This window comes from Meleagris gallopavo, chromosome 2 (assembly GCF_000146605.3).
Source record: "Meleagris gallopavo isolate NT-WF06-2002-E0010 breed Aviagen turkey brand Nicholas breeding stock chromosome 2, Turkey_5.1, whole genome shotgun sequence".
Taxonomy (NCBI): domain Eukaryota; kingdom Metazoa; phylum Chordata; class Aves; order Galliformes; family Phasianidae; genus Meleagris; species Meleagris gallopavo.
Window position 1 is genome coordinate 104,685,835 of NC_015012.2, and position 25,745 is coordinate 104,711,579.

The 25,745-nt window shown below is 44.1% G+C and overlaps 1 protein-coding gene across 1 annotated transcript in view; it reads left to right on the forward strand.

Moving 5' to 3' along the window:
- The window catches only part of FZD3 (frizzled class receptor 3), a 46,208-nt gene that overhangs the window by 6,160 nt on the left and 14,303 nt on the right, over nucleotides 1–25,745 (forward strand). Inside the window, 2 exon segments of the mRNA XM_003204586.4 lie at nucleotides 17,097–17,293; nucleotides 19,101–20,118. Coding sequence (XP_003204634.1) covers nucleotides 17,097–17,293; nucleotides 19,101–20,118 — 1,215 coding nt within the window.

Genomic DNA, 25,745 nt, shown 5'->3' on the forward strand with positions numbered 1-25,745 from the left:
CCTCAGCACAGGAAGGATGTGGAGCTTTTGGAGCAGGTCCAGAGGAGGGCCACTAAGATGATCAGAGAGCTGGAGCACCTCTCCTATGAAGAAAGGTTGAGGGAACTGGGATTGTTCAGCTTGGAGAAGAGAAGGCTCCAGGGAGACCTCAGTGTGGTCTTCCAGTACTTGAAGGGAGCACAGAAACAGGAGGGGGAACAGCTGTTTGCGAGGGTGGATAGTGATAGGACAAGGGGGAATGGTTTTAAACTGAGACAGGGGAGGTTTAGGTTGGATCTCAGGAGGAAATTTTTCAGCCAGAGGGTGGTGAGGCACTGGACCAGGTTGCCCAAGGAGGCTGTGGATGCCCCATCCCTGGAGGCATTCAAGGCCAGGCTGGATGTGGCTCTGGGCAGCCTGGTCTGCTGGTTGGTGACCTGCACATAGCAGGGGGTTGGAACTGAATGAGCATTGGGGTCCTTTTCAACCCAGGGCATTCTATAAATTTAGGATGGAAGATCCTAAATCCTTGGATGGGGCCCTGGGCAGCCTGGTCTAGCATTAAATGGGAGGTTGGTGGCCCTGCATGTAGCAGGGGGTTGGAAGGGACCATAATGCTCATCTAGTTCCAACCCTGGCCATTCTGTGATCCCTTTCTAAACCTTGGCGATTTTCCTTGGCTTTCTGTAGTCTTCAGCTCTGCACTCCAAACATACAGAAATGTAAGAATGCAAAGCTAACGGAAAAGTAAATTTTAATTAGCTACTGTTGTGTAAGCATCCTAATCTTACATTTTAATTTGCAGTAAGGATTAATCTTCTCTTTAGTGTATAAGATCATGATGCCTGCAGAACAATGGAGTTGTGCATGATCATAAGAAAGCAAGCTGTGCAGCAGCTCATTAAACCCGACTCTTTCATTAACTGTAGATTTTCCTATTCCAGATTTTTACCTTAGAAATAACCATGTAAACATTTTTAGATTACTTTATTGTTAAACAAGAATGTTGATCTGAAAGCTTGAATCTCCAAGATGACCTTGCAGAGTGCAGGCAGAGCTATGGCGTTTATAACAACGCGCTGCTTAGAGATTCCTGCTTTTGGGAAATCTGAAGCTTGTCTGTTTGAAACCCACCTGTTTATTATTTCAGCTCTGACCTGAAAAGGGTTTGACTGTTGTGCAGGGGTGGAAGAAATCCTGAGTGGGCAAAACCAGTTTGGGTAAGTGGAGTTGTACAGTGCCAGGGAGGGCTGTACAAATGTTAGTCTGCTCTGACCTTTTGTTCACAACAGGAGGCTTCTGAGGATGGTGTTTCTTGCAGGTCTCTTATTAGGGCCATGGATCCTATCCTTTTCACACTCACATCCAGTGAACATCAAGATGAATGTTGAGTATTCAGTAAAAATAAAGTGTTCAAAATCTCCAGACAGGAGGAAAAGCTGAATAGGAGCTAATTTATGTTCAGTTAAAGGACGGGGCTGCACGTGTTTATGTGCATGGAAGTTGCCAGAGGCTTAAAGAGGGAAGAATGGGAAAGAGGCATGTTTTGGGATAGAAATCTTTTGTGTTTTGGCTAGGAACTTGAACACCAGCAGAGTAATGTCCAGGAGCAGATTTCATTATTCAGACAAGGGATGACTTTCAGGTTGTTGTTGCGTGCAGTATTACATGTTTGGGAGCGTGCTGCAGTTCTGACAGCTATTAAGTACAGCCTTAAAGAGGACAGTCAGTGCGGGGGGATGTGGATCCAGATTAGCAAAGTGAATGCATTGGGAACAGAATCACAGAATGGCCCAGGTTGGAGGGGACCTCAAGGATCATGAAGCTCCAACCCCCTGCCACAGGCAGGGCCACCAACCTCCCCATTTCATACCAGCCCAGGCTGCCCAGGGCCCCATCCACCCTGGCCTTGAACACCTCCAGGGATGGACGGGGCATCCACAGCCTCTCTGGGCAGCTGTTCCAGCACCTCACCACTCTCATAGGAAAGAACTTCCCCCTGACATCCAACCTTCTGGGTCTCCTGGTAGACCTGAATCACACTTCAGCATGTGGTCCATTCTAGGACAACAAAATGATGCTTGTTCAGTGTGAGCAATCCCAATGCTAAGTCTGATTATTTTTTTTTTTCCCTCCTGGGGCCTCACTGCACTTGGAGAAACGTAATGGAGATATTGCAGTGCTGTGTTTTACAGAGCAGCATGGAAGAACAGAGTACCAAAGAGTACTTTCTTTAGTACAAGGGTTAAAGCTTCTGCAGTGTAGATGATTGGTGCTCACGCAGCAGAACTAAGCAGCAGGTGTTAGCAACCCTTACTTTCCTTTGCCTGGCTAACAGGCTTTCTCCAGAGAATAATTTCAGAAATCAAGTTTTCTAGTCTTTCATGTTTGTTAATGAGAACAAAATGCAGCATGATTATTTTCAAAGTGTGGACTAATAGTGAGAAAAATAAGAGTAGAGTTTTTGTTGTGCTGTTCCATTGATCAAGTACTGCCTGTGTGTTGAAGATGAGCACTCACCATCTTCATATTTTCTTAAGGGAAAGACGAATATGGAACAATATCCAAGCAGAAATATAGAAACAAAGTTTAGCCTTAATAGTTTAGTACAAAGATATTGTAAAAAAAGCATTAGTTTTATGTAATGATCCGGTTTAAAGTGAATGATCTACATCTTAATCAACATCTATTCACAGTGGGCTTGTTTTCAGGGTCATGAAGGCAGATGGCTCTCCGTTGTGGCTAATTCTGTAGCATCTGGTGGAGGCTTAAAGAGGAATTATCAGGAAGGGCAGAACACATGAATTTATTTTGAATAGTTAAATGACAGTGTATTTGGTCATTAGTTGTAGCTTTAGATCTACAAGTATAAACTCGAACAAAAGAGTGCTGTGCCAGAATCTAAGGGGAACGTTGGTCTTTTCATTCATCACCTCCCTACCACAAATGTAGTCATTCATTTTTTTTCTCTATCTTAATCATTATCTACCAGCTGATCCCATGGCATTTGCCTCTAATGGAACAAAACCCAGGTTTATATTGGATGCTGTCATAGTGTAGGTTAGTATTTGTTAGTGACAAGACTTAGCCTTATGTCTAGTAGTATGTGCAGCCCAGACAAGGAGGTAGGTGTGCTGTATTAGCCCTGCATTAGCCCTGTGTTAGCTGCCTTGTGTTCTGCATGTGTTGGACTCCATCCCTCAGTGGGGCACAGATGTGAGAGTACCCCATCTAGAATTGAACCACTGCTTCTGTCTGAGTTCCTGAGAGCTCTTTCTAGTCCCCTTTTGCATTCTCCTGACACAGAGCTTAATCACAGAATCACAGAATGGCCTGGGTTGAGAAGGAAAATGCTCATCGAGTTCCAACCCCCTGCTATGTGCAGGTCACCAACCAGCAGACCAGGCTGCCCAGAGCCACATCCAGCCTGGCCTTGAATGCCTCCAGGGATGGGGCATCCACAGCCTCCTTGGGCAACCTGTTCCAGTGCCTCACCACCCTCTGGCTGAAAAACTTCCTCCTGAGATCCAACCTAAACCTCCCCTGTCTCAGTTTAAAACCATTCCCCCTTGTCCTATCACTATCCACCCTCACAAACAGCCGTTCTCCCTCCTGTTTCTGTGCTCCCTTCAAGTACTGGAAGGCCACACTGAGGTCTCCTTGGATCCTAATCTTCTCCAAGCTGAACAATCCCAGTTCCCTCAACCTTTCTTCATAGGAGAGGTGCTCCAGCCCTCTGATCATCTGAGGTTATTTAGCTGTTTCATGTCTACCTTCTTAGCTGAAAGCTACATTGAAAGCTCTTAGTTTTCCATCCTTTTGACTTAGCATCCTTCCAGAATGTGTTTTTCCTGCAAGAAGATGGCAGTGATAAGTGTAATTGCAGACTTCTGAAAAGTTATGTGGTTTGGTGATGGTGTACTTCTCATTCTGCTGGTCACCTGGAATTGGTGCTTTTTTTCTTATTTTCTCTATTTTATGGTGATTATTCTGACTGTAGGATAGTTGGATTCAAGAAGAAGCCAAAGCAGACCAATAAAAGAATAAGTATAAAATAACTTAAATGCCAAAGAAGAGTTGCCATAAATTGTACAACATTGTCTTGCTGGTATGGCTGCGCTTTCCTGCTTTGTGTTGGAGAAACTTGTGGTAATTTTACAGAATTTTAGGATGGCTTTCCTGGATTTGTATCATGTTTGTGTGAATGTGTGGCTCTGGGCAGCCTGCTCTGCTGGTTGATGACCCTGCATGTAGCAGGGGGTTGAAACCAGATGATCATTGTGTCCTTTTCAACCCAGGCCAGTCTATGATTCTATGAAGGGTTTGTGGTTTTTGGAAACAAACTGCCGTGATGTGGCACAAAGTGGAGGAGATAAGGGCTGCAAACCATCTTTAATGACAGGGGAAAGCAGTGCTCGGGAATTGGGGCTATTCTTCAACCTACCGACCTCGCAGACCTGCAGCACAGTAACGGGTCAGTAACGTGTGCTTGGAAAGAATGTATTTACTGAAGGAAACAGTCTAGGAAAAGTGTAGTTGAAGGAGGTGGGTCCGTGTGGGACCCCCAGCACGGCCGTGGGTCAGAGCGCAGTCCCAGCACCGCCAGCTCGAGGGTTTTTGTGCAGCATCCACCGTCGTTGGGTAATTCCTTTCAAGCAAACCACGTCCGGCTTTTTGTCCTGGAGGTGCAAAGACCGATCAGACCGCGTTTGTCCTTTCTGCATCGCTTGGATCTGCAGAGACCCGCTCCATCCGCATCCTCCCGTTGTCTCTTCCATCAGGTAGGACGGGAGCTGTGCCTGCCTGCTCTGCTACCGCCGTGTGTGCCGCCCCAGCCCGCTCCCCACGCCGTGCCCCCGGCCTCGCCGTGACAAAGGCTGGCATCTGCCGCCCTCCGCCTCCCCCTCCGCTCTCCTGCTCTCCCGGCCGGGTTCCCATGGCAACGGGAAGGAAATTTGAAAAGAGGAGTGGGGAGAATGGAAGCACAAAGGCTTGGCTCATTTGAATCTGAACGAGGGAGGAAGGCTCCTTCCAGTCCATCTTTGTGAGCTGGAGAAGCCTGAAATTTAGCTTTTAGAAGTTGCTTTCAATTTGTAAACTTGTTTACATTCCCTGTTTCTTGATTTTTATCGAACAAAAGTTGTCGTGTTTGTGGCACTGAGCAACGAGAAGCATCTTTTTTTTTTTTTTTTTAATTTGGTGAGAGAATGTGGATCAGCCATCCATTCATTTCACTTCATTTTGCTTCGTTTTCCCCTACTGGTCCAAAACCATCGTTCATGTTTTAATGTTTTTTTTGTTTTGTTTGTTTTTTTCCTGAAGACTGAAGTTTATTACATTTTCTTAACACCTAAAGAATTGACGGTATTGTCAGTTATCTGACCTTATTGGCCATACAGTGCTTGAAGGGAGTGCTTGAAGTGTATGAACAGGAGGGGAAAGGACTGTTTGTGAGGTTGGATAGTGATAGGACAAGGGGGAATGGTTTTAAACTGTGACAGGGGAGGTCTGGGTTGGATATTAGGAGGAAGTTTTTCAGCCAGAGGGTGGTGAGGCACTGGAACAGGTTGCCCAAGGAGGCTGTGGATGCCCCATCCCTGCAGGCATTCAAGGCCAGGCTGGATGTGGCTCTGGGCAGCCTGGTCTGCTGGTTGGTGACCTGCACATAGCAGGCGATTGGAACTGGATGAGTATTGGGGTCCTTTTCAATCCAGGCCATTCTGTGATTCTGTGATCTGGTGTCTAGGAGTAGCTGCTGCTTTTGTTGAAGGAGTGCCAGAATACTTGTGGCTCAGAATCAGTAGACCCATTCATCACTTCTATGCTGATGAGCATTTCTTGTGCCTTCTTCTTGTGCTGCTTTAATCCTGTCCTCCAGTCTGTACAGGTGCATCATTGTGGAGATGGGAATGCAGAGAACAACGTGGTTACAGACTTGGGCCTTTGATTTGAGTTTTAGTGCTTGCTGTCAGTTAAGGATGAAGATATTCAAAAACACAAACACATATCACGTGATAGTTAAACGCCTTTATGACACTTTATCTGCATACTTAACAAATGTATTATATATATAGATTTGCTAAAGTACAGTTCCTTTGTCTTCAGACCTTTACTCTGGCTTTTTACATGACAAAGTCTGCCTGCTTCTTACAGAAAAATAGTTTTTAACCTCTTGTCGCGTAAGTGGTCGGAATTGATGTTTTTCCTCCAACTGCACTTCTACAGAATGCAGCAGCTAAAATGCTGAAACGCCTTCAGACTCTGAAGAATGCACAGATATTTTCCTTATCCTTCCTTTTGAAATCCCAGGCAAATTACTCTTGTTGCTTTGATTTACCTTAATTAAGTGGCGTCACAGAAAGGCAACTTAATTCTTTAGATCCATCCGTTACTTTCTCTGACACAATGGGAGGCTGTTGCTTTTGTCTGAGAGAGGAAGCTTCCAGGCTTTTAAAATTTGGGCTTCTGTTCCCCTCCCACTTGGGACTGGTTGCTGTTAGTAGCCAGGGTCACAGAGGGGACTTGGGAAAGGGGAACTGAATGGAAGGCAGGGCTAGAAGAGATGCACAGCTGGCTGTTCTCCTGCAGGGCTGGCTGATTGCTCTGCTGTAACTTGTTGTGCCCATCAAAGAGGAGTCAGTTTTGATCTGCATGGTGCCAGACCTGAAATGGGAGGCAGCAGGGGCCAAGTAAGAGTGAGACCAGCACGGGGCTACTGGGCAGAACTCATCATAGAGCACTAACAGATGCACGTACATATGCTGCTCTCTGCTCTCCCATTCCTATCCTGCTTCTTTTGAGGTGGAAGGGACAGAAGGATCTGTGAAGCCTGCTCTGCCCTATGAACTCCCCATGGTTCTGTGGGCAGAAACACCTTCTGACAGCTCTGGGTCCTGCCAGGTGAGCCCTGCTGTGTCTAACTGAATGGGGCTTCCCTGCCTCGTAACCCCACACCTGGCCTTACTCGAGTGATTTTTTCCATCCTTTTGCATACATTTATTTATAAAAGAGATTTTTGTAGTGTTAGGCAATGATTCAAACAAACAATCAGTGGGAAAACACACCCCCTCTTGTCTCATGCATCAGCCTCAATTGCTCACATCTCCAAGCAATTTAATGCAGTCTTTCCTATTCATCTGACCTTCTCTTTTATGGTTTGATCCCACTTACTCCATTCTGCACGTTCCTTAGTTGCAAACATCCCTGCAGTGTGCTCCATGCGGAACCTGACACATGGAATACATTCCCAGCGTGTGTGTGTGTGTAATTTACTGCTGGAGAGACACCTTTTGAAGGTGCACTCTAGTAGCACTGACAGACACTTGCTGATATTTGTCTTTCTTCATTCTATTTCTTTAACTGACAAAGAGTTGGGGTCTAACCCCCGGTGTTGGGGCTCATGTGTAGCCACAGAATCTTTTTCTCTTCCCTTGTTTCCTTCCAGTTGTGTCCCTTCTCTCCTCCCACTGTCTCTTGTTAATCCTGTTATTGTGCTGTGACTTGCCTGTAGTGTTTCAAAGACGTGCAGCATGGGAGCAATGTATCCTAAAAGTACGTTACTGGTACAGAGAACTGGGCACAAACTTCTGTCCTTGGTATGAAGAAACATCTGAGCCTTTGAGGGCAAAATACTGTTTAATCTATTTAGAAAAAAGCAAGCATGCTTTTAGGATGCCGGCGAAACAAATAAGCGAGGCACTGTGGGAATTCCTGTCAAATATTTATCTTGTGAATTATTAACTGCAGGGAAGAAAAATCAACTTCAGGAGCTTGGTTTGATTCTTAATTTGAGAGTTTTGTTGAGTCTTTCAGAATTGGTCGTTCAGATGCTTTTTGTAACAGCTTTTTGTCCAGTGGAAGATTGTGTCAGTGCAATTAGTGTTTTTAATTCTCCTTCCCTGTCCTCCCCTGTAGAGTTCATTTGTGACCTCATTAACACAGTGCTGAATAGAAGGGACTGTATCCCCTAAAGAATCTTAAATTTTAATTTGCAGCTGCTGTGCTTTGCCATGTTTTTTTAAAAAGCAGTTAATTATTAAAATTAAATTCAGCAACTAATTATCTTAAAGCTTCTATTTTGATCAGAAATCAGTTTTAATTTAATATCTTGGAGTAAATTGTGAGTTCCTCAGTCTTTCTCTTCTATCTTACAGCTTGCTGAAGCAAAGGGCCCATTTAGCAGCCCTCTTGCTGTTCTGTAGTTATGTAAAAGGTGTATATTGGGCTGCACAACCTCTTTGAAAAGCTTTTAAAAAAGTAATCCCAATGACTGGGTTCAGGATTTGATCAGAACATACAGAGTCACGGGGGGGGAATTATAATAAATGACAAATCTCTTTTTTCAGAGACCAACAGCTTCCAAAAATGCCTCTTCATTCCCAGTGTTTGTGTCCAGCATTAAAGACAGCACACAGGAAGAATTTCCTGCACAGTGTCAACGTGTACAAAGTTGACCCAGCAATTCAGCTGGCCTGATCACCTCTGATTTTGGTAACACCTTTGTAGTTGCTGACAGCACAGCCACCAGTGCAGGATAATTCTGCACGGAGCCCTGGTGAGGTGCACTGCTGTGTTGGCTTCTCTTTCTGTTGGCAGTGTATTTTTAATCACGTATCCAGGTAAATATATCAAGTTTCCTCAATAAAGCCTAGATGATATCATCTGCCAATGTCTCCCCAGTGAATGCTTGTCAACACTACTAAGTACTACAGCTTTCTGTTTCTTTGGTTAACAAATGGCTAAAATAATCACGGAACCAGATGGAATCCCCTATGAATCCTTTCAGTCAAAATACTCAGGAAGTGTAGTTGGCGTATGAGGGAGAGGGTAACCCAACAGCTCTGCTGGAGGAACTTGGTGAGATGGAGCAGAAGCTGCTGCTCAGCTGGCACTGGGATGGTGCAGCCTCAGCTGAGTTGGATCCTGTGCTAATAAATGCATGCAGGGGACGGCAGGGCTCTGGAGTTTGTCCATAAAATCAATCCTGCATTATTCATGCATGTGAAACAACCTGCTGAGTTTGACAATTATCTGCACCAAAACCAAGCTTAGTGTACTAGATTAATAGCGGAATAGTGGAACCTTTCTGGAAAATAATCATGAAGGAAAGAAGTAGTTGACAAGTTGTAGACAAAGGGTTTTAAATAATGCTCTGTGAATACCCTAATTTTGAGGCCAGAAGATGCAAATCTCTCCTCCTATTGAACTGTGCATGTGTCTGTGTGTTTTTGTTGGTGTATAGAAACAACAGAGGACTTCTGTCTTACTGAGATAACTGTTAAAATAAGAGTGTGCATTCTATAGATAGATTTTGTTTGCCACTCAGAGTAGTTCTCATAGTATTAATCATAGAATGGCCTGGGTTGAGAAGGAAAATGCTCATCGAGTTCCAACCCCCTGCTATGTGCAGGGTCACCAACCAGCAGCACAGGCTGCCCAGAGCCACATCCAGCCTGGCCTTGAATGCCTGCAGGGATGGGGCATCCACAGCCTCCTTGGGCAACCTGTTCCAGTGCCTCACCACCCTCTGGGTGTGAAAAACTTCCTCCTAATATCCAACCTAAACCTCCCTTGTCTCACTATAAAACCATTCCCCCTTGTCCTATCACAATCCACCCTCACAAACAGCCGTTCCCCCCCCTGTTTCTGCGCTCCCTTCAAGTACTGGAAGGCCACACTGAGGTCTCCCCAGAGCTCTTCTCCAAACTGAACAAGCCCATTCTCTCAACCTTTTCTCATAGGAGAGGTGCCCGGCAGAGTCTCTTCTTACTTTGTTGTGGACATTCATAGGAACAAAATGTGGTCATGTAACCTATCCCCAAGGAGATGCTGATGGTAACATCACTAAGTGAGGAGTGAAGGATTTTGAATGGCTGTTCCTGCTTTCACAGAATGCTGTGAAATACAGCTCAAACCTTAACATTATTCGAGATGAATTTGCTATTACATTCTTATCTATGAAACCAGGTTTTTGGCTTGTGAGAGTTTTCACAGCAGCCTGGCTACCAGGGAAGCAGCAAATGGCTTCCTGAATCATTTGTGTGTTTCCTCTGTGGTCTTCTGTCTGCAGAAGGTTGTGCTCCTGGCCTCTAACAGTGCCATTGTGCATTCTCTGCCATAGCAAGAAGTCTTTGTCTTCAGTCTCTTGGAGCTATTGCTCTAAGGCTCTAGAGTTTGACTTACACATGTCCTTGTAACATGTGCAGCATGTGGCTGGCTGTGGGGCAATGGACTCTGGCAGGGGTATTTGCTGAAACTCACTGGAAGCTTGCTGAGACGCTGCACCTGCAAAAAGCTCACCTTAGACAAAATGACTTGATGGACCTTATAAAATTGTGTGCTGAGCCTACAGGAAGAATATTTAGATTCTGACACATAAACGCCACATTATTCTGGATCTTGTCCTGGCTCTTTACGCTGCTCCTGTTTCAAAGTCAGTGCGTACAGCTTTGAGGTGAGTTTTGTGGATAGTTTAAGTCAGTCTTAAGCCCAGACTGAAGTGGAGTAGGCTAGTGGCAGGGGAAAGGGCAGAGGCCCATTAACGTAGGCTTACTGTGAGCCTGCAGCCTGAAGTGCCTGAAATGACAACTTTAATTTGTCCTTAATTCACAGTCGTAAAGGGGACTGACAGTGACAGCTCTGCAGTGCACATTTTAAGGGAGGTGACACACTTGTTAATCTGTCAGGATGCACTTTGGCTTGAATGAGTGAACATAAGTTTTCCTCCTTTCTCATCTGAGTGGTTTGTGCTGCCTTGTAGTATTGAGCTCTTAGATATTCTGCTGTGTCAGATGCGTAAGAAACTGTTGCTGTTGGACAAGGAGTAGCCATCAAGCTTTTGTGGAACTGAAGTAGAAGTGTTCAGTATTCCTTACATAATATTTTAGAAATCCAACTGGTCTGCTTTTATTCTGCAGGGTGGCATTATGTTGTTTATTATGTGGCAGACGCTGTCATTCTGGCTGATGGAAGGAAAATCAAAAAGGCAAAGCTGCACTGCTGGGGGTTTTGAAGCTTGGCTGTGTCTTAACCGTATCTTTTCTCATGTTTCTTATTTTTAGAAATTCCCTTTTTTAAACTCTAAAGATCTTGATCTGGCTGCTGACTCCATTATGTGCTCTCTCAAGATAGTGTCAAGTCTTCTGACAAATCTTCATACCAAATGTTTTTCCTCCTTCACTCAGCATGATAAATTTTCGAGCGCTGTGCCAGCAGTGGATTTTTATACTCTTCATTCCTGTTCTCCTCAAGGAAGACAGACCTCCCTCGAGTTGGCAGAAATAGTCCTCCAGTCCCTGACGTGAAGATCAGGCTGCAGTGGCGGAGCTGAGGGAGAGGAAAGGTTGTTATCACTAATGTTCCACTTCTCTTAATGGCTATCTCTCTCCTTCCCGCAGTGACAGCAGCACTTGGAGCCTGTTTCGGCAGTCATCAAAGCATCGATCGCGCTCAGCTCGTACTTGAAAGGTTGTCTTTTTGACCACAGGATACAGAAATGTGTTATTTAAATTAAAATTATGGTTCTGTCAAGACTTATGGCCCCTGCTGTATAGTTTCTTGCTTGTCTGGGCAAGCGTGCTTTATGGTGTCTTAACTTAATGGTCTAAAATACTGGCCAAAGGGCTGCATGTTTATTTCTCTGTAATACCTTGGAATTCTCCCAAGCCCATCACAGCAGGCATATGGAGAGGAAGGAGGAAGTCCAAGCAGTCTCAGCTGTCTTATAAAAACTAACACTTCTTGCGAATGGAATTTGTTACCAGGGCCACCCATCTGCATCCGTCAGTTCTTAAAATGTAAAGATCACATTGAGGAAAAGTGCAGTTTGACAGATGGGTGCCATCTTTTCAGTGTCTTCCAAAGGAACTTTGGAATTTAAAATGAAGCAGAGACCTCTTTAAAGAACAAGAACAGATGGCTTTGCCTTTTAGTCACACAGACAGAGATAGATGTCATTTTCTGTCTTTAACTACTTTTATCTTTTATCCTACTTTGTTTCTCCTGTAGTTGAGAAATTATCCCCAGCAGTCTGTGTGCAGACCGGAAAGCTTAGGATGGGTGGCACGATTGCTGCCCTGTCATGTGGGATATTGGATTGTGTGCTTTGTAAAGGTTCACACAGAAAGTGTGGGCACATCCCTTATCCCTGCTCTGGAGGAAAACTAACCAGAGACGGCCAGAAATGTGACTCTGTTTTGCTTGTTCATGTCTTTATCACGTTGCAAAGCTAAAAATAAAATTCCTAAGTTTCTCCAGACAGGGAAGTTAACAGTGAGGTAAGCTCTTAATGTAGATTATGCTAAGAGTTCTGCCCAAAATTTATCTTGGCACTGTGCATTAAAAGCAGACTTTGACAAATAAATTAGTCTGCTGCCTTCCGAAAACAACCTGAAGTACCTCTGCAGTGGAGCTGCACTTCATAATCCGTTTAAGGTGAGCAAGTGCAAATTGTTTCCAAAAGAAATTAATTTACCCTCCCATACCCAGTGTGCCTTCCTGGCCTTTCTGCACCCATCGCTTAGATGGCAGTGGGGTGCTATCCAACTCAAGGCACAACTGGAGAACAAGGAGTTTTTGTCACATCTCCTGTGCTTTCTGAAGAGATGCCCTCACTCACTGCTCCTTGTATGCCACTGCTCTGTGCTGTCTGTGTGCACGCCTCATTTTTAGGAAGCACTCATGAGGTTTGGTCAGGGCTCTGAAGCTGGGCCTCAGTTGAAGCTGGCATCAGCAGTTTAAGCACTGCAGCTGTTGTTCAGCTCGGAGCATCAACTTGGAGCAGCTCACTGCTAATGTCAGGTTACATTTGTGAACCAGCATGACTGGGGGGTAAATGCTCCAGGAAACCTAGAGAGATTCAGAGGAGCGTGCGGGTCAGAACCATCAGAGAACAAATTGCCACTGTCTCAAGAAAACCAATTCTGCCTGAAACAGTCTCAGGAGAGCATTCACAGGAGCTGCTGTGCTGTCAGAGCCGTGCCAGCCACTCAGGATGAGAAGTGTAGTTACCGAAAGCAGGAGGCAATAATGTGTTTGCTCTCTAACTAGCAGTTATCTGAAGACAGCAACTGCAGCATTTGTGATTCTCCTGGGGACGTGGCCTGGACAGCAATGCTGCCTGGGTGCTTTGAGATACAGTTGAAGATTTTTTCCAATAAATAGCAAGCTGAATTCAAACAACGGGCAACGTGGGCCAGAAGGAACAGACTGTGTGGCTGCCCTGAGGCACTTGCTTCCACCAGAGGATTGCAGCAGTAATTGATAGTCAGAGCATCGCTCCTTTCCCACAAGCCTGCGGGGAGAAAACTTCCCTTCTTCCTTCTGTGAGTTTATGAGAATGCTTCCTGTTTGGTTTTTATATTGAGAGAAAGGAGCATCTAGCCAAGAAGAACATGAGAGGTCACCAACGTAATTTTGTTTCCATTTTACAATTGCTGCTTCCCAACAGGGCAGCTCAATGGCTACTGCTGTGTCAAATGAAAGGTAGAATGGATTCTTATCTCTCAGTGCTGTGAGAAGCCTGAAATACCACAGCTCTATGATGTAGTTATAGCTGCCACTGTTGCTCTTGCTTTGTAAGCACAAGTGAGAATTTGCTAAATATATATATTTTGGAGGAAAAACTGATGCCCATCTTTGTGGCTCTCCTTTGTCCTTCATCTCCTCCTGAAAAGCAAAAGAACAAAGGTGGGAGATGGCCATTACAGCATTGGCAGGCTCTGTCCTTTCAGCATGTGGGAGCTGTAGGGAGGGAAGGAGCTGGGGCCACACCAAATGAGTTGGGATATTTCTTAAAGCGACTTTGCAAAGAGAATTCTGGGAAGGAGGGAAAGAAGAGATAGATAAGGTTGTAGTGCAAGTTGGACTGCTCTGAGGAGAGCAGTGATATGTGAATGTGGCATTTTATTTGATATACAACACCTGCATGGCATTGCACAGGAGGGATGCAAGTACTGACTCAGCCTGAAGGAACCAAGCTGGGAATGCAGTTGTTATCATGGGACTAGAGGGAATTTGCATGGTTTGTCTCAGAGTTAGAAGAAACACTGAGTGTGCAGCTTCAACTATACTGCTCAGTTATGTGATCTGGCATGCTTTAAATGCTTAAGTGCCTTCAGGAGCAGCACAAGCGTTCATTTCATCTTAAACATTAATTTCTTCACTGTTTTGGATTTCCCTTGGCTTGGCCTGAACTACAGAAATTTGTTTGACTGTTGCATCTCCTCTTGTCCTTTCCCTTTTTGCTCTCTGTGTTGAGCTGTTCCACCTGCATTCTTCAAAAGCTCAACGCATTTGAACAGAGAGCCTTTTGTCAGGCACCAAAGTGGGGTAGGGCTGAATGTTACAACTTGCACTGCTTCCCTGGGCAAGATCATAAAAATGTCTCTTAATCTTCTTGGCTTTCTTTTTAACAGTGAAAAGCATAATCTGTAGTCTGGAATTGACTTTTCATCCTAGGAGCTGCTAAGGAGGAGTAAGATAATTTTAGAGTTAGGCTGAGCAGAGTTACAGACTGAGCAGCCTACAGGCACAAATGCTGCTGTTGCTGATCAAAAGCAAGGAAGTTTCTCTTCCCCTGTCTTCCAAGGAATCACAGAATCACAGAATGGCCTGGGTTGAAAAGTACCCCAATGCTCATCCAGTTCCAACCCCCTGCTATGTGCAGGTCACCAACCAGCAGACCAGGCTGCCCAGAGCCACATCCAGCCTGGCCTTGAATGCCTGCAGGGATGGGGCATCCACAGCCTCCTGGTGCTATCACCATTTGCACAAAAGGCAGGACAGTATGAGAGAGGCCTGGAACTGCTGAGAAACAAACAGCCAGCTGTAGTATAGCAGTCCTATGAAATTATACCTATTTAAGTAGATTTCATTCATGTTGTTTGGCCTTAGTTTATCTGTACTGTCTTTTGAGGAGTTTGGCAAGACCATACTCAAAACCAGACTTGCTCTTTGCAGTGATAAAGAACCTTAAGCACAGCTAACATACCCTCTAGGGTACAAGGAACTTTGCCAGTGGAGATTCAATTATATTTGTGTTATTTCAGATGTTCTAGTGTCTTCTACCCAACTTCCAGCTGCCATGCCTGATGGGAGCAAGTTTGCACAGAGCCTGCATGCTGTCTGCTGTGCCCATCAGAGGATGGATCTTGTGTCAGATTGTCCAGGTGCACGTGGATGTCCCCACCTTAAGATAGTCTGACAGTGTAGGACAGGGGGGAATGGTTTTAAACTGAGACAGGGGAAGTTTAGGTTAGATATTAGGAGGAAGTTTTTCACCCAGAGGGTGTTTCCAGCTCTCAAAGCAGCTTACTCTTCAGTTTTGGTTACAGTAAGATTTAGATTTTTCTATATATAGCCATTTCAATCGTGTCCTGCCCATGCAGCACAGAGTGGAGATTAAATGTGTTGTTAATCCTGCAAGGCTGTGCAGAGCAGGCTGGGATGAATGTAATGGACTGGTTAGAAAAATCTGTCCAGAGTTCACATTAGTGTACCTTTCAGTATTGCCATTGGCCAAGAACTGTCACCTTTCCCCTTCAAGTTATTGTCTGAAATATAAGTTAGGGAAAAGAAGTGGCTTACTAAAATGCCTCTGCTACTTCTCCAGTTTGGAGGTAGTGGAATAATTCAATAATTCTTACACTGTTTTGTTGTATTCTAATTTGTTTTGATACTATGTAGTTGGAGGGGACCCTTAAAGGTCATTTAGCCCAATGCCCTGCACTGAGCAGGGACACCCACAGCTCCATCAGCGCTCAGAGCCCATCCAGCCTGACCTTGGATGTCTGCAGGGATGGGGCACCTCCACCTCTCTGGGCAACCTGTGCCAGTGCCTCACTGCCCTTATTGTAAACAGCTTCTTCCTTATATCCAATTGAAATCTTCCCTCTTTCAGTGAGAAACCATTTCCCTTGCCCTGTCACAGCAGATCCTGCTGAAGAGTCTGTGCCCTTTCTCACTGCCCCCTCTCCTCCAGGCTCTCAGCCTGTCCTCATAGGAGAGGTGTTCCATCCTTGGGATCATTTTGGTTGCCCTAAAATAGTGCCACATGATAGTAAGAAGGTAGCACGGTTTATCAACGTGCACCAATTTTCACGAGCCTGTAAATCCCTGCTCTGTTTCTTTCCTTATATTTCACCTTTCAAAATGCTTAATTACAGCTGCATGTTGGCTAATTGTGATAGATTTTCCCTCAGTGCTTCCAAGGAGCTATCACCATTATCACTGTTACTTGAACCTGTTATCAGACAACAAGTAGCACAAGATACCACTTATTTTTCTGATTAGTTTTGTTCAAGCTTTCATTTCCCGATGCTTTCTGGTTAGGTAAAGACAGGCATACTTGTTGTAGCTTCACTGTGCTTGCAGCTGTATTCTTGTAGCCTGTGAGTATATGTGCCTGAGGTAGCACACATGTTGGGATTGCTTTCTGCCTGCAGATACACCCTGCTGATAGAGCTGAGATTTCAACAGGAGACAAGATGATGAGGAAAGAATGTAATGGAAAATGTCCTGTGTTTGCATCTTGTAGAAACAATCAAAACGAAGAACCTAGCCTTCCTGAAAATAATTCAAGAAATAGATGATTTTCAGATGATCTAATCAGTAAAATAAACTGTATCTTAAAAAATCAGTTTTATTTCTGTACTGTGAAGGAGTCTTGCATTATCCAGTATTACCCAGATTGTGTCTCATCAATTGAATGCAGGTTCTTCATATTATGCTACTAAATAAGCAGCTAGCAGTTCACAATACGTCTGTCATTTAAACAAGCAACGTAAAGAAGTTCACATGATGTTTATTGGAGAATATTAGTCTAAGCTGGGATCCTCAAAGGTGTTTAGCTATCTAATTCCCATTGATTCTGATGCAGATTGCATACATAAATGTCCCTTGTGAGTCTTTGTTGTTGTCCCCAGGCTTCTTGATTGCCTGTCTTCCTAAAAACCTAAGTGCTGCATTATGATGATCACATCTTCCAAGAGGCATTGTTCAGGAAAAGAAGGTTATGGTTATGGTTGTGGAAGCCCTAAATCCTCATGAATCAAATTACTGCTGACGTGTTCTACAAAACTGCTAGCTAAAGCTCTTGAATTCTCTCTTTTCTTTTGTAGCCATTTCATCCGATGGTGAATTTGGAATGTTCCAGAGATTTTCGACCATTTCTTTGTGCCCTCTACGCTCCTGTGTGCATGGAGTATGGCCGTGTCACTCTGCCATGTCGCAGACTCTGCCAAAGAGCATACAGCGAATGCTCCAAACTCATGGAGATGTTTGGAGTCTCTTGGCCTGAGGATATGGAGTGTACCAGGTGAGCGAATTGTTGTTTCACAATCCCGGACTGAAATTTTAGTACCTTCTGGGATATTTTATGATTTGAAACAGATATTGTTCTTTCCTATGAGAGTGGTGAGGTGCTGGAACAGCTGCCCAAGAGGCTGTGGATGCCCCGTCCATCCCTGGAGGTGTTCAAGGCCAGGTTGGATGGGGCCCTGGGCAGCCTGGGCTGGTATGAAATGGGGAGGTTGGTGGCCCTGCCTGTGGCAGGGGGTTGGAGCTTCATGATCCTTGAGGTCCTTTCCAACCCTGGCCATTCTATGAGGAAACTAGATTCATATTTCTGTCATCTTCCCAAGAGATTAATTGAAAATTTAGATATGCAGTTGCTGTAAGAAGTGCATACATGTTCTCATCCTAATGAATGAATATACCTATTTTCCTCATCATGTATGCAGACCTGGCTTTTTCTGGAATACCAAAGTAGAATACACGGCGCTAAATTCTTCTGAGAGGCATGCAAAGCTATATATGCCTGGAGATGAAGGGTCAGTTTTTCTGAGGGGAGCTGGCTGGGTTCAACGAGCATCTAAGATCTCAAAGCTCTGTTTTCAGAGGGTCTGCCTCATGTTGTATGGAAAGATGTTGGAGGGAGGTTGTGGAGTCTCCTTCTCTGGAGATGTTCAAGTCTCGCCTGGACGCCTACCTGTGCGACCTGGTGTAGGGAACCTGCTTTGGCAGGGGGTTGGTCTCGATGATCTCTAGAGGTCCCTTCCAACCCCTACAATTCTGTGATTCTGTGATTCTGTGATTCTGTGATGTTTTCAGCTTTACATTACAGAAATAATGTTACAGCAAAGTATTCCATGATGTTCTAGTTTATATGAAATTATGTATCTGAAATGGAAAACATTCTCTTAGTGCTTTTTTTTTTTTAAATAATGACTTAACAGCTAATAGCATTCAGGAGTGCAATCAGAAGAAATACTCCCTTATTGTTGAATAGGAAAGAATAGAAAACAAAGAAAAGCTTTAGTTTTAGCAAAGAGTAAGTCAGAGGATGTTTCTAGGTCCTGATAATAGAATCAAAGATTGCTCTGTCTGTGCTGCAAACAGATGCCTGGGCCCTATAGGTCCTCCTAAGACCAACGTCAGTAGTGAAATTTCAAAACGGGAGATAAAACTCTGAAAGTTTTACTCATGCTTTGTTAGTGTCAATACACCAAAACATGCACTGTGGCAGAGAACCAAGCATGTTTAGTTTATGCTGCGCTTGCTGAGGCAGTAATGTCTAACAGAGGGAGGAACCAAACAGCCAAACTTACTGAAAGTAAGGGCACACCTTGCCCTAATTGTAGAAATATCTTCATTCTAATTTCAATGTATTAATGCTAGTATTAATGCTAGTTGGATGTTTGGTCTAACTGGTGTGGTATCCTGCCTGATAGCAGCTAGTAGGGTTGTTTAGGGAAAGGGTTTTAAGTGCTCTATAAAATCATTCTTCCTTGGACACAGTAAAGCTAAATGTAGAGACTTCCTGACGTGAATTGTGTATCTTCACTTTTATGCTTAAGGCCTCAACATTCCCCTTATCCATTTGTTTCTCTATTTTCACACGTATTTTCACACTTATTTTATAGTTTCAACATCTACTGCAGTCTGGGACAGTAAGTTCTAAAGCTTGTTTATGTATGGTGTAGTGATTTGTGGATTACCTCTTATGTGGATTGTCTCTGTTTTCTTTCCAGTCACTGTGCCTGAAGTCAGACAAGTAAATGAGGCTAGTAGCCTTTGCACATTGCACGTGCCTTTCTTGTAAATCATTCTTTCTTGCTTTCTAGATTCCCGGATTGTGATGAGCCATATCCTCGTCTTGTTGACCTCAGTTTGGGCGGGGAGCCCACAGAAGAGGCCCCCATGGCGGTACAGAGGGATTATGGTTTCTGGTGTCCTCGAGAGTTGAAAATAGACCCCGATCTGGGTTACTCTTTCCTGAGGGTACGGGACTGTTCCCCTCCTTGTCCAAATATGTACTTCCGGCGTGAAGAGCTCTCCTTTGCTCGCTACTTCATCGGAGTCATCTCCATCGTCTGCCTTTCTGCTACCTTGTTTACTTTTTTAACTTTTCTGATCGATGTCACAAGATTTCGCTATCCAGAAAGACCGATAATATTTTACGCCGTCTGTTACATGATGGTGTCATTAATCTTCTTCATTGGCTTTCTGCTTGAAGACCGAGTAGCGTGTAACGCGTCTAGTCCTGCCCAGTACAAGGCTTCCACGGTGACGCAGGGCTCTCACAACAAAGCCTGTACCATGCTTTTCATGGTGCTCTATTTCTTTACCATGGCTGGCAGTGTTTGGTGGGTCATTCTTACCATCACGTGGTTCTTGGCAGCCGTGCCAAAATGGGGCAGTGAAGCGATCGAGAAGAAAGCGTTGCTCTTCCACGCCAGTGCCTGGGGCATTCCAGGAACTCTAACCATCGTCCTCTTAGCAATGAATAAAATTGAAGGTGACAATATTAGCGGCGTATGTTTTGTTGGCCTCTATGATGTGGATGCATTAAGATACTTTGTACTTGCACCCCTCTGCCTGTATGTTGTTGTTGGAGTTTCCCTTCTGCTAGCTGGCATTATCTCTCTCAATCGGGTTCGCATTGAAATCCCATTAGAAAAAGAGAACCAGGACAAGCTAGTGAAGTTCATGATCCGGATTGGCGTGTTCAGTGTTCTGTACCTCGTGCCACTGTTGGTTGTAATTGGCTGCTATTTCTATGAGCAGGCTTATCGAGGGGTGTGGGAGACGACGTGGATTCAAGAACGCTGCAGGGAATATCACATCCCGTGTCCTTACCAGGTGAGGAAATCAATATCAAGTGTTGAAGTGTTCAGCAGTGCAGAAACTGGATGTTGTGGGGCTGTGTTAAGACTTTATTGTCATCTTTATTGAAAGTGGTGCTATTCCCATAAGGGAAGTTCTTGCCCTGCTCGAGTTATTGGGATAACGACTTAGACCTTCTGGAAGATTAAGTGTGATTGGAAAATTGGAGCTTTGCATCAGCTGTTTGGTACTTCTTTGTTATAGATAATGTCTTTGGTGTTTTTTGGCTGTGTAGAACCTGCACAGGTTATAAAGATGCTGTTTTAAACCAACTTGGTGAACAGATCTTAGTGAGTTTATTGTTGGTCTCTAGAGATGTGGTGGAAGTTTTGGCATATAAGCTAAGCTGTAATCAGCCTCCTTACTGCTTTTTCTGGATTCTGTTGGTCTTCCCAGTTCTGTTGCCATGATCAGCTTACACATTCTGTCTTGTTTTAGAGCAATCCATGCACATGTCAGAAACAACTACGTAAAATCTGATTTGAAATGTCTCCTGAGAAAAGTCAGAGCTTACAGCTCTTCAGTTCTGTCTGTAAAGAAAATTACGTGTACCTGCCTGCTGTTTAATTGAGCTGTCGCAGGGACAGGAGGCAGTTAAGAGCATTAGATATCAAGCTGCCCACCATTTACTTCATTATTATGCTATTAGAATTGTAGATGAAGTATTGTGTTAATTACTCAAATCCTACTTTCCTTTTTTTTTTGAGCCAAAGTGGTGAATTGGATTTGGGATGATACTTCTTCTGCAACTTATTCAAAAGCAACTTTAATTCAGAAGGGCTGTACAGCGACCGTCTACGTGGTGCTGTAAAGATTTTTAAAGTCAGTATTTTGTCTCTAAAGCAGTTGAAACACCAGCTGGATCATCAAGGCTCACATTTTAATGCAGAAAAATATCACTTTGAGGTTTGGCTTAGTTTATGTAGCTTGATAATAATCCTTTTATTACCTTTTAACCCTTTTTATTGTTTTCTCTGTTACATTTTATTAGGGTGTGACTCTTCCCTCCCATCCAATGTGTGAGCATTTTTATGGCAGGAAATATCTGTCAGAGGGTGTGTTCAGTTTCATTTGCTTGATTGACTCTTCATTGCTGCAGTTTTTAATATGTTAACTTGATTAATGCATACAAAGAGAGAAAGAGAGAGATGTGTTTTTCACTCGTTGTTTTCAAATGCCCTTCCATATGTCTGTCTGAAATGTATATTGCTTTCTCATAACATAGAAGAAAAACTGTTTTAAACGTTGAAACTTCTGATGTCTCAGCACCAGAATCCTGGTTTGTAGAAGATTAAAACGTGTAAAAGGCTGCTCAAGTCTCTAGCAAACCATTCACATAATGGCTCAGCAGGAGTCAAAAGAACAATAATGCTTTCATTCATGTCAAATTGGGTTGAAGGACCCATAGACCCTAGGGAGTGTTAGAAAGGTTTTTCTTCTAACCCATTCCATTTTTTTTTCTTCAGCTGAACATGCTTCTCCATTTAAACTATCCTGACGTAGAACTGCAGCAGATGAACAAAGCAGTGGGGAGAAATCATTTTATACTTAGTTTGTGCAAGTGAAATAAATTATTAAATTAGAGGAACCTTAAAGCTTTCTAGAGAGTGTCACTCACTTAGCAATAAGATGGTATTTTTCTCAGCCTTAATGTTATTTAACTCTACTTTCAAATGTTTGAATTTCAATTCTGTCATGCTTGAAGAAAAGTTTATCCTAAGCTGAGTTGATTCCACAGTAAGTATAGGGGTTTTCTGTGCGTAACTCAGTTGGGTTTGTACTGGAGTTTGCTGCTTGTGTAGGTGTGCTTTGTCCAACAGCAGCAAATCTGAGGTTAAAAATTCATTGATCCATTCAACCGTTGCTTCAGCTTTGTCATCACAGGATGATGCCACAGTAAATCATTCTGAAGAACCGCTAATGGGGGGTTGGAATCTGCAGCTGATACAGCACGTCTCTCCTGGGTGGCTCCTTGTGCAGGAGATAATCGTGCTGCAGATGCTCCTGGCTGCTGCCAAGCCAGAGTGAGCCTCAGCAAGTGGGGTTCAAGTGAAAAATGGGCAAATTTCTTTGAGTGCTTTAAAATGGGCAAAATAGTTTCTGAAAGATCCCAAATTAGAGAAAGCAAATAGAGACTTCTATGCTTTGATTTTCTGGCTACCTGCGTGCTTCTGGGGTCAAGCTGGCTACATATCACTGTGTTATTTGTGGGGTCTAGGAGGCACTTGTTGCTTACCTTGCAAAATGTTTAGCTCTTCTACTTGCTGTCTGTCCTGATAAAATTAAATCCACGCCATTCCTGCTATTTCTGTTACTCTGAGCAGTGTAAATCTTGTGCATATTAATGAAAGCTTTTTTTTTTTTTGGCCACAAAGATATGAAAATATTCCAATATTCCCTCTCTTTGAGGATAAGATGCAGGGCAAACTGGACCTAGTGTTATCTTAGCTTGCCTTCTGTCTGCACTTCTGGTTCCTGGGAGAGATGAAGAAGCATGGGAAGGTTTTCTGAAAGTGTGCAGCAGCTCTCCTCATGAACACATCTTGGTGCTCACGTTTCTCTAGAATTTTTGGCTGCTGCAGGTCAGGTAGCAGCTTTAGTCTGGGCAGCAAATGCCAAAAACAGACAGCGGTCATCCCTCTTGTGCTGTGGTTGTGAGGGCACAGACCTTAATCCACCAGAAGTTGAGTGGAGGGAGTATTGTTCTCTTTCGTATCCTGTAGCAACAAAAAAACCCAACACAAAACGAGTGTTGAGAAGTAATTATTTATGGTACGTACAAGAAATGCAGTTGTACTTTCCCCATGACAGGAGAGATGCACTGTTTTTGTGGGTATCAACTTTATAGAATGGCTTAGGTTGGAGAGGATCTTGCAGACCATCTGGTTCCAATCCCCTGCCATGGGCAGGGCTGCCATCCACTAGGTCAAGCTGCCCAGTATCCCATCCAACCTGGCCTTGAGTACCTTCAGGGATGGGGCATCCATAGCCTCTCTGGGTAGCAGTGCCAGAACCTCGCTTCTGTCTGGGTAAAGAATTTCCTCCTAACATCTTACCTAAGTCTCTCCTCTTTTAGTTTGAAGCCATTCCCCCTTGCCATATTGCTATCAGACCATGTAAAAAGCCGGTCCCCTTCCTGCTCGTAAGCTCCTTCTTGTACTGGAAGGCTGCAACGAAGTCTCCCTGCAGCCTTCTCTTCTCCATGCTGAACAAGCCCAACTCCTTCAACCTTTCTTCATAGCAGAGGCACTTCAGCCCTTTGTTCATCTTCACAGCTCTCCTCTGGCCCTGCTCCAACAGCCCCACATCCATCCTGTACTGGGGGCCCCAGACCTGGACGCAGTACTGCAGGTGGGGCCTCACGAGGGCAGAGTGGAGGGGGGCAATCACCTCCCTGCCCTGCTGCCACCCTCTGCTGATGCAGCCCTGGATACTGTTGGCTGATTCATGCCCAGCCACTTGTTCGCCAGGACCCCCAAGTCCTTCTCTGCAGGGCTGCTCTCAAGTTCTTCTCCCAGACTGTATCATGTCAGGGATTTCCTTGACCCAAGTGCAGCACCTTGCACGTGGCCTTGTTGAACCTCATTAGGCTCTTGTGTGCATTTAGACAGGTTTTGGGGAGTTTAGTATCAGCCTGGAGAAATTTCTTAATTTAGCTTAAAATATTAAAGCTTTTATATTAGATCATCCTTCTTTCAATATGAATGATGACAAATTGAATACCTTATTACCAGAAATAATTATTTTATGCTAGAAGGACCATTACAGTAATTGCAGTTTCCAGTCAGGATCACTCCTCTGAAATACCTACTCACAGCAGCCTAACAGTGCCTTAACCTGTTCCTCTCCATTCTCAACATTGTGGGGACATTCTTCTTGTTCTCGAGGGGCAAATTACATCTTTGTAATTTACTTTCAACACACCAATATTAAAGGAGAAGCTGAATTTTATGTTGATTCCTCACTTTCCATTCATGGCCATAAAAAAAAATGTATGCTTGGCCTCAAAAAACATGGATATTCTTCTGGAAGGAGAGTTCCTGTAGTGGAAAATAAAATCAGTTTGCACAGCCATAGGGCCTCCTATTCCCACCATGAACATGTAGCATTTGAGCTGGGCTGTGTGCATTAAAATTCTGACCTGGAGGATGTATCTCTGATGTATGATCTTTTTCATGAGAGTGTAGCACCATTTTTGCATCAAGGTAAGGTGCAGTATTGAAGCAAAAAATCAAGGAATGCAATCATAAGATAATCACATCTCCAGAATGTAGATGTACAAAGAACAAAGGAGATTGGCAGAGTTTTCATAGAACCATAGAAGGAAGGGACCCTACAGATATCTCATCCCAACCCCCTGTGGTTCCTCTTTTTGTTCCTCTTGGGAGTGACAAAGGCAATCATCCTGGGACACAGTGATTACTCCCATCTATGGACATTTGTCTTAAAACTGACAAAAAATTTGGCTACAAAGGGAAATAGATACTGAGGAAAATCTGTCTCCAAGGTTGGTTCAACTCTTTGAAAGGGTAGATGACAGCAAGACAAGGGAAAATGGCTTTAAGCTGAAGGAGGGAAGATTTAGGTTGGATGTCAGGGGGAAGTTCTTTACTAGGAGAGTGGTGAGGTGCTGGAACAGCTGCCCAGAGAGGCTGTGGATGCCCCGTCCATCCCTGGAGGTGTTCAAGGCCAGGTTGGATGGGGCCCTGGGCAGCCTGGGCTGGTATGAAATGTGGAGGTTGGTGGCCCTGCGTGTGGCAGGGGATTGGAGCTTCATGATCCTTGAGGTCCCTTCCAACCCAAGCTGCTCTGTGATTCTGTGATTCTCTGATTGATTGCAATGTACGTTCCTCTTACAAAAAGTCAGCATTCCAATGGTCAGTCTGGGCTTGCTCTCTTGGGATGGCAGACTGTGATGTTAAAAACTTTTACCTCTTTTCTTACTCTGATAGTTGAACTGTGTAAAGTAGTTTTGGCCTGAAAAGGTTAATTGGATTGATCCACAAAATCAGGTATTCTGCAAAATCAGAAAGGTCTTGAGTTAAGATACATTCCTGTTAGATCTGAGCGTACCCAGACTCCCCACAGCTTTCTCAAATGCCTCAGGGCTGGGCTGAGTGCTGTGCTGGTGGGAAAGACATCTAATTTAGATGTTAAAGAGAAGCAAGAGGAAAAAAACTATTTCAAAGGCATTTGCTATCCCAGTGAGTCTTTGAGAAATGAAACCGAGCGCTCTGAATTATCTTTGCTTGTGATCTGATGTTCACAACTTGCCCAACCACGTGGGCAAAACACATTGGGTTGAAACACTTTGGTGCTTAACTTGCTGAGAGTAAACACAGTGCTCCCTGCTTATCTTATAGCTGTTAATTAGGAGGATGGAAGGAGATGTGGGTAGCACGCTTGATTCACCGTAGATGGGGAAGACTTGCTGGCAGGCTAAGTTCAGAACAGACTGCAAAGTCTGGTTTTGTATTGGAAACTCACTTTCTTTTGTATTTCCTGTTAGGATCTCGGTTTTGTGCTGGGTGCTGAATATCCACACTGTTTGCAGCATATTTAACCTAAGCAGCACTAAGCATTTGCACGCTGTCTGCATCTCT